This window comes from Chaetura pelagica, unplaced genomic scaffold, assembly GCF_000747805.2.
Source record: "Chaetura pelagica isolate M959 unplaced genomic scaffold, ChaPel_1.0 scaffold120, whole genome shotgun sequence".
NCBI lineage: Eukaryota > Metazoa > Chordata > Aves > Apodiformes > Apodidae > Chaetura > Chaetura pelagica.
The window spans coordinates 1,113,239-1,122,433 of NW_009951952.1; the positions used below are offsets into that span (position 1 = coordinate 1,113,239).

At 52.3% G+C, this 9,195-nt stretch overlaps 1 protein-coding gene across 1 annotated transcript in view; it reads left to right on the plus strand.

The window, feature by feature from the left end:
• Positions 1-8,866: 8,866 nt before the first annotated feature.
• Positions 8,867-9,195, plus strand: part of LPAR5 (lysophosphatidic acid receptor 5) — a 14,089-nt gene continuing 13,760 nt past the window's right edge. Inside the window, exon 1 of the mRNA XM_009999013.1 lies at positions 8,867-9,174. Coding sequence (XP_009997315.1) covers positions 8,867-9,174 — 308 coding nt within the window. The remainder of the gene's footprint in view (positions 9,175-9,195) is intronic.

Below are 9,195 nucleotides of genomic sequence, written 5' to 3' on the forward strand. Positions count from 1 at the left end.
AGCAGGAAGCAGCCCTAGACCTGGTCAGCAACAGGCAGACCCTTCCATGCAAGGAAATCCAGGCAGCACCAAGCAGCTGTCTCTGGACCTACCAGCTCATCATGGCTTTGTCAAGAAGCCCTCTGGGGAGCTGGAAAGATTCCTTGCAGTGGCAGCTCATGGGAGCAGAGCAGGGAAGACCTGCTGCCTCCCTCATCCCCAGCCACTGGCCTTGAAGAGCCTCCCTCATCTGCCTCCTCCAGGCTGGAGATTCTTCTTTTCTACCCTGCAGCCCACATAGCTACAGCAAACAGACACAGCCCAGCTGCTCCCTGCATCTCTGAACTATTTCCCTGGCATTTCTCCATTCACTCCCCTCGTTTCCTTCCCCACAGCAAGAGGCACACTCTTTGTCCTTCTCATAGGCCAGCATAATGGGGTGACTGCCCCTTTTCTCAGTGGGTAGCCCTTTCCTAAGAGCTCCCAGGAGTCCAGGAGAAGGTGAGTCGCATCACGGAGCTGAAACTTCCTGGGAGAAAAGCCTGCAATTCCCCCAGCAGGCCTGGGAAATGTCAGATGTCCCCACTGCCCTGGAAAGTGGCTGCCCTCCTCAGCAGCCTGGAGGTTTCTGCTTTTCCTGCCTGGCTTCTTCAGAGAGTGAAACATGGCTTCTCTGGCCCTGCTATGACTCTTCCACCAGGGCCCCACACGTGAGCTGAGCCCTTTGCTGCTACTCTTCCACTTTTCCCTGTACAAAGAGAAAACAGAGGGTTTTTTTCAGTCACCCTTTCCAGCCTGAACAGCCCCCCAGCTGCAGCATGCTTTCCAGCTCTCCCCCTGCATTCCCAGCTCCCTGAGACCCCCCGCTCTGTCGGGTCCTTGCTCCTGCTCTCTAGAGCCAGCACTCCCGGGCGGCAGGCGTGTTGGGATCTGCAGCATCAGGGTGTAGCCTCCCACACACCCCCCAGTAATCTGGTCTTACCTGCTGCCAGCTCAGACGGCGGGGAGGAAACGCTGGGGCTTGCTCTGCTCTTCCCCGGGGAGCTGAGCCTCCCGGAGAGGGTGAGGGGCAAAGGTGTGAGCCCACCCAGGCCAGGGGGAGCTGGAGTTTGCAGGCTGATGCTCTGAGACCCAGTGAGGTGAGTGAACGTGGCTGGGAGAGGGATGCTGTGGGGCAGGGCGGGTCCATGGGCTGAGTGCCACTGTGTCCTCCTCTTCCCACACACATGGTGAAGACACATTTTTGGGGGTAAGGGCCACAGGAGAGGGGGAAGTTCCCACTGAGGGTGTCAGAGACTCTTGTAGCAAAGGGAGGACACTCTCCTCGGTGTATCTACAAGCCTTTATCTGTCCCAGAGCCTCGATGGGAACTGAAGGGACACAAAAAGCTGTGAGAACAAAGATCCCGGCAACTGGGAAGTGAGAAAGAGGGTCTGGATGAAAGAGAGAGGCACTAAAAAGGAGCAGGGGGAGAGCTGTGGTTGGGGTGCTATTGTCCCTTCCCAGGATTTATGACCACCAGCAGCATATATATCCCTCAGTGTGTCACTGCCTGGATGAGGAGGCAGTGCTGGCAGAACAAGGGAGGCAGGGAGTGAGAAACTCAAACCCCAGCAGCCACAGCCAGCAGGCGGAGGAGCCAGACAAGGCTTGCAGAGAAGGAGGGTGCCCACAGAAGAAACACCTCCTTCCCAGGGCAGCTGCTCCTGGGGAAGGACAACAATAGGATTAGGAGTGTCCCCATGACCCACGTCTTCTTCCAGGTGTGCTGGGACTGCCCAGGCAGAAATAAGTCTTGAAGAAGCAGAGGGGCCACGTGGGCTCTGCAGAAGGGCAGGTCCTGTCCCACCTGCACTCGGCAGTTCTGGGTCACAGCTGTCCTGCAAAATTAGCCCTTGCACTTGCTCAGTGCCATGCCTCCTGCAGACTTTAATGACAGGGACTGATGGATGTGGCCAACATGTCTTCAGCTGCCACTTCTTCAGAGCTTGGCTCTTTTTGGGTCCCAGCCACGTGCCAGCAGCCTGCAGCTGCACCTCCAGCCAGGGCTTTGGCCCCAGGACACCACGCTCCTGGGACTGACAAGACTCTGAGCTAGGGCTGGCTAGTGATTAAGTCCACTTTGCTCTCACTTCCCATATTTCACTTCCACTTCATGTTTGGCAATATCTCAGGGAGAGGGATGTTTTCATTTTCCTGTCAGTCCTGGGGGAGGCTGAGTGAGCTTGGGAGCAAAGAGGAGCGAGTGTTTGGCACTATGACCCAGGGCAGGTCTCCTGAGTGGCAAGAACACCTGGGTGTTTCTTCTTTCAAGATTACGTTTGCTTTCATGTGATGTGTTTTAGCTTATCAGCTTTGGATAACAAAGTTCATGCTCTGTGGCTGGCCAGGAGTGCATCAGGAAGTGAAAGAGACAAGATGAGCTGCAGCGTGACAGACACAGACCCAGCCACAGCACTGTAGCAGCCAGCTGTGATTTGGAGGAACAAAGCAGCCCAAGAGCCTGCCTTGGTTTTGACTCAACCTGCTTGCAGTTTTGGTGCCTGGACTGGGACCTCTGCAGTGCCAGCAGCAGCACAGCCAGGCTGTGTGCACCCTGAGCTCCTCATCAGCAGAGAGGTAAGTGAGATCTGAAGAGCTGGCTGGTCTGGGTGCACTGGGCACCAGTCCCTGTGACCACCACTCACATGCTGCCAGACCTGAGCACAGGGCAGGCAGCCTGCAGGGCTGGCTTACCCAGGTGCCCACAGTGGAAGGCTTCTTCCACAGGGCCCTCGGGAGAGGAAGGGGGCTGGCAGTGGGCAGGAGTAGTGTGACCAGACCTCGTGAGGTAAATGCCAAGGTCTCAGGTTTGGTATCAGGCATGTCAGATTAAGAACAAGCCACCATGAGCCTTGAAAGTCTTCCCTGCTATCACAATCAAAATAATCTAATTTCTGGATTAGAAAAAAGGGTGAAATGTGGGGCTTAAATATCACCTGTGGCAGGTAAAAAGCATCCACATTTTTCATTTTCCACCTGAAAACAAGTAAGTCCCTGCCTAGGTAGCATCTGTAGCCTGAATTGTTGTTTTCTGTCCCTGCTGCCCACGGTGTGGGTAGAGAGGCTTCAGGCACTCACCTTGGTTTTCACTGAGAGGTAAAAAGATGCTTCCCTCACCTCCCAGGCCACAGAAAGTCTGTCACCAAACAGAAAGTTCCTTTAGGATTTCGAGGCAGCGTCCCAGCGTGAGGAGGAGGATGATTCAGGTGTGGTACCAGACTCCTCACACAGCTGAGACCTCTCTGCAACTTTTGTGTAGAGCAATGAGACTGGGACCTCTGCAGTGCCAGCAGCAGCACAGCCAGGCTGTGTGCACCCTGAGCTCCTCATCAGCAGAGAGGTAAGTGAGATCTGAAGAGCTGGCTGGTCTGGGTGCACTGGGCACCAGTCCCTGTGACCACCACTCACATGCTGCCAGACCTGAGCACAGGGCAGGCAGCCTGCAGGGCTGGCTTACCCAGGTGCCCACAGTGGAAGGCTTCTTCCACAGGGCCCTCGGGAGAGGAAGGGGGCTGGCAGTGGGCAGGAGTAGTGTGACCAGACCTCGTGAGGTAAATGCCAAGGTCTCAGGTTTGGTATCAGGCATGTCAGATTAAGAACAAGCCACCATGAGCCTTGAAAGTCTTCCCTGCTATCACAATCAAAATAATCTAATTTCTGGATTAGAAAAAAGGGTGAAATGTGGGGCTTAAATATTTACCCACCTGTGGCAGGTAAAAAGCATCCACATTTTTCATTTTCCACCTGAAAACAAGTAAGTCCCTGCCTAGGTAGCATCTGTAGCCTGAATTGTTGTTTTCTGTCCCTGCTGCCCACGGTGTGGGTAGAGAGGCTTCAGGCACTCACCTTGGTTTTCACTGAGAGGTAAAAAGATGCTTCCCTCACCTCCCAGGCCACAGAAAGTCTGTCACCAAACAGAAAGTTCCTTTAGGATTTCGAGGCAGCGTCCCAGCGTGAGGAGGAGGATGATTCAGGTGTGGTACCAGACTCCTCACACAGCTGAGACCTCTCTGCAACTTTTGTGTAGAGCAATGAGTCCTTGAGGGCCTTTTAGAGGCAGCCACAAAGAACATGGCCTGTGGCTCTTAGATATTAGCCAACAAGGATAATCCAATCACTTTCAGCTCTTCTAGCCTCCTCTTCAGGGGGGGTAGTCAAAACAGTACCTCCAGAGCTCTGCAGAGACATGCTCCCTTCCCACAGCTCCATCTTTGCAAAGACCATGCACCTACTCATTTCAGGTCTCCGAGATCATCCCACTGTTAGATCAGATCTGAGACTTTCAGCTTAGCTGGTCTTTGCTACCAGTTCAGAACTCTGCTGCTTGCTGCCTCGAGGGCTGGTAGGTAAAGGAAAACCACCCAGAAAAAAAAAGAAAAGGTGGTGGTGGGCAAAAAACTAGAGAGATTTCTTGCACTGGTGTCCATGGCAGGAAAGCCTGGGGGATTTCCCCAGCAGAAACTCTCTTTATGGGGAAGTTGTTCAAAGGGCTTTCTCTGATCGAAAAGGTGGTGGGAGCAGATATGGAGCAGCAAGATGAGCTAAGCAGTGTCTGAAATCATGTGGCTCTTACCCCAGAGGTCTGAAAACAACTAAGGTGGTTGACTTAACTGTGCTGTAAAAACATTTGCTCTTCAAGGCTCACTAGCAGACACAATTTAAGGCAAGTTTTTTGGGGGAATTTCAGAGCAGAGGGCTTGGTGCTTGTGCTGAACAATTTTGTAGAAGCTATAATGAAGGAAATCATCAACTGGCATGAAGTCACATCTAATTACCAGGGAAGAGTCATCATGGCTTTTTTAAAGGGATGTTGTGCCTCACAGTCCTTTGAAAGAGTCAACAAACACATGAACAGTGACCCGTGTGGATTTCCAAAAGCCTTTAAAAAGGGTCCTCACCACTGGTGCTTAAAGAAATTCAGAGAAAAAGGTTCCTACCTGGATAAAAAGTGCCTAAAAGACAGGACAGAGAATGAGGGTAGATGGTTGGTTTTCTCAATGGAGTTATAAGATACCAGTGCTGGGGCTTGGACTGTTTGATTTATGCATGAGGGATTGCAAAATAACAAATCCGTGGGAGACATAAAATCATTCAAGTCAGAAAATACAAGAGCTGCCTGCCAAGAGCTGCAGAGATTTAAGAGTGAGTGACTGGCCTTAAAATAACAGCTGAAACCCCACCTAGCAAAGTGATGAGAGGAACCCATCTGAACTGCCCGTGACCCCTTGCAAAGGCCTCCTCAGCTCAGTGCAGCCACATCCTCAGCACCGTGTGGGGCTGAGCTCCCCAGGACAGGGCTCCCCAGCCTGCTCAGTCTGCAGTCATGGCAAGGTTTGGCCTTTGGTAAAAGCTGGCACGTCCTCCTGGAGATTTTTTGAAGCATCTACTCGTTTGATTTGAAAACAGCAACATTCTTGCACATCTGCCTTGTCTTCCTAGCTTATTTTATGCATGAAACTCACACAAGTCTTCACACGACGTTTTCAACCATCCAAGAAGGGTGAAAGCCACTCAGATGGAGCTTGACAAGCCACTGAAGAAGAACTGTCATGGTGGTGGATCCCCCCAACAACATGAAAGGATGGGCAAACTGACAGCTGTCTGCTCTCCCATATCAGGCTTCCACTGTTGCCAGAATGAATCCTTTCCTACCCATGCAGTCAGCACACACAATTTCTCTCCTAAATGGCTCCCCCTGCATGTTCCCACGATGCCACCCAGAAGGTCTGACATCCTTGGTGTGCCTGTCGAGTTGCTGAGTAGCTTCTTCTTGCACTCCTACCAACCTTAGGTAAAAATTTGCTCTAGACAGAAAAGCCTTCTTTCCTTTTGAGGGAACCATGTCATGCTTATCAACCCCTGCTCCACTGTGACAGCACTGAGAGCAGGTTGGGTGGCCCATGCCAACCTCATGAAGTTCAATAAGAAAGACCCTGCACTGGAGTCAGGGCAGTCCCAAGCACAAATACAGGTTGGGCAGAGGGTGGATTTGGAACAGCCCTTGAGGAGAAGGGCTTGGGGATATTGGTCAATGAGAAGCTCAACATGAGCCAGCAATGTGCACTTGCAGCCAACAAAGCCAAGTGTGTCCTGGGCTGCACCGAAAGAAGTGTGGCCAGCAGGGCCAGGGAGGTGATTCTGCCCCTCTGCTCTGCTCTGGTGAGACACCACCTGGAGTGCTGAGCCCAGTTCTGGAGGTCTGAACACAGGAAGGACATGGAGCTCCTGGAACAAGTCCAGAGAAGGGCCACAAAGATGATCAGAGGGCTGGAGCAGCTCTGCTGTGAAGACAGGCTGAGAGAGCTTGGGCTGTTCAGCCTGGAGAAGAGAAGGCTCTGGGGAGACCTCACAGCAGCCTTCCTGTGCCTGAGGGGGCTACAGGAAAGCTGGGGAGGGGCTTTTTACAAGGGCTTGTAGCAAGAGGACAAGGGAGAATGGATTAAAACTGGAAGTGGGAAGATTTAGGTTAGACATTAGGAGGAAATTCCTTAGTGTGAGGGTGGTGAGAGACTGGCATAGGTTGCCCCGGGCAGCTGTGGAAGTCTCTCGCTTCCCTGGCAGTGTTCAAGGGCAGGTTGGATGGGGCTCTGAGCAACTTGATCTGTGGGAAGTGTCCCTGCCCATGCAGGGTGGATGGAACTAGATGATCTTTAAGGTCCCTTCCTACCCAAACCATGATTCAATGTTGAGTTATCAGATCACAGACTAATTAACACAGTCTCTAGCTGTGGGGAACTAGCTCATCCTCCTACTCAAAGGAATGTCAGCTCTCAGATCAGATGAGGTTACTCTGGACTTCACAGAGTCTGGTCTTGAAAACTTCAAGAATGGAGACTCCACAGCCTCTCTAGGAAGCCTGTTGCAATGCCTGACTGTCCTCACAACGAAAACATTCCTTCCTTTATCCAGTCTGAATATCTATGACTTCAATTCATGACCAATGCCTCTGGTCCCCCTGTCATGCCTCACTGTGAACAGTTAACTCTGTCTTCTTCCAGTAGCCACCTTGCAGGTGTGGGAAGTGTGTTGGGCTGGCCTGGCTGGAGGCCAGTGCCCACCAAGGCCCCTCTATCATTCCCCTCCTCAGCTGGACAGGGGAGAGAAAATACAATTAAAGGTTCAAGGGTCGAGATAAGAACAGGGAGATCACTCCATGATCACCATTTCAGGCAAAAACTGACTTGACTTGAGGAAGTTAATTTCATTTGTTACCAATCCAATTAGAGTAGGATAAGGAGAAACAAAAGCAAATCTTACAACACCTTCCCACATTCCCTCCCTCCTTTCCAGACTCAACTTCACTCCCCACTTCTCTGCCTCCTGCCCCCCCAGCAGTGCAGGGGGGCAGAGGGTGGGGGTTGCAGTCAGTTCATCACACGTTCTCTCTCCTCCCTTCTAGCTGCTGCTCAGCAGGTTATTTTCCCCTCTCCTTGAATATGTTGTCACAGAGGTACTACCACCATTGCTGGTGGGCTCAGCCTTGTCCAGTGGTGGGTCCATCTTGGTGTCAGCCAGAAGTGGCTCTGTCAGACACGGGGGAATCTTCTAGCATCTTCTCCCAGAACACACCCCTGCTATCAAAGCATTCCCATGCAAACCAAATACAGGGAGGCTGCTATTACAGCCCCTGGAGCCTTCTCTTCTCCAGCTGAACAAGACTGGTTTCCTCAGCATCCCCTCAAGGGACACGTGTCCCAGCACCAACACCATTTTGGTGGCCTTCCTCTGGACACACTCCAGTTGATCAATGGTTGGCAGGACAGAGCTACCATCAGTATCTAGAGGGGCTACCAGCCTCACACCTCTTTGGAGTCACGTGTATGTTTGTCCACATGCATCCCACAGTCCTTCCTTCTTTCCTGTGTCCCCCTTTACCCAGCTGTGCTGCTTTGTGTCCGTGGGACAAGGGCTGCTCCATGGAGTGATGGTGTCAGCAGGGAAACGGTCTGAGGACATGCAATCCAAACAGGCACCATTGGTCCCATGCAAGAGGGAACACCAAGGGACCTGTATGAATGTAAGCAGCCTAACCCCAACTGCCTGGCACTCAGATTTGTGTCCCAGGGTGCAGCCAAGTCTGCCTGTAGTATAATTCTTCTTATCTGCAGTGGAAGTACAAAGTCCTGCTTCTCTGACAATAAAACAATGTTACTCAGGTTTTATTTTAGGTTCCTGCCAGTCAGCATTTTCCCCTCAAAATATTTGCTCTCCCCTTTTTCTGTCTCTCTCTTTTCCTGAAGCCACCTTGACTACTTTCCCTGGGTGTGCTTGTGCTGTCCCTTGCTTGTGTGCACGTGCTGTCAGGAGTGATCAGAGCATTTTGGGGGGCTGTGACAGGTTATTCCATACAACAATGATCTTCTCTGTGTTCTGGCTTCTTATGCCACGTAGTGACTCACTTTTCTACTGACCATTTTCCTTAGCCTTCTGGGTTTTTTGCAAGTTCTTGCAGCAGATGGTGGGATTTTGAACTTTCGAGAGATTCCCCCTCTAACTCAAATCCTCCTGTCTTGCTCTTCCACTCTAACCAGGAATCGTGCTGACATTTAACACCTGGCAATGACCTTCCATCGCATCAGCACCCTCGTAGCCACGGGAAGGAGCTGCTGAGCTAGAGGCAGAAGCTATGTGACCACCCCTGCCGGATGATCACTGAGCAGCAATCCAAGCAGCACCAGTCAAGAGAGAGATGTGCCCACCTACCTGCCAGCTGCACCTGAGGGGAGTGACGTGCCCAAACCTCCTGAGAGGGGAATGACTTGTCTCAGTGCTTTTCCCTGTGCTGCCTCAGCCCCTCAGCAGGCTTGACCACCTCAGTGAGACCCTCCCCTGACCCCCACTGGGCATGTCAGCTTCCAATGTGTCTCAGACATGCAAGGATTACAGCTTCAACCACCACCTCCTCCTGCCTGGCTACGTCCTGATCTTCGTGACAGGCCTGGTGCTGAACGTGCTGGCCCTGTGGATATTCGTCCGCTACCTGCGCCTCAAGTCCGTGGTGATGATCTACATGTTCAACCTGGCCCTCAGCGACCTCGCCTTCACCCTCCCCCTGCCCCTGCGCCTCTTCTACTACTCCAACCACCACTGGCCCTTCGGCAACACCCTGTGCCAGGTCTCCGGCTCCGTCTTCCAGATCAACATGGACGGCAGGCGCACCTTTCTCCCCCGCAC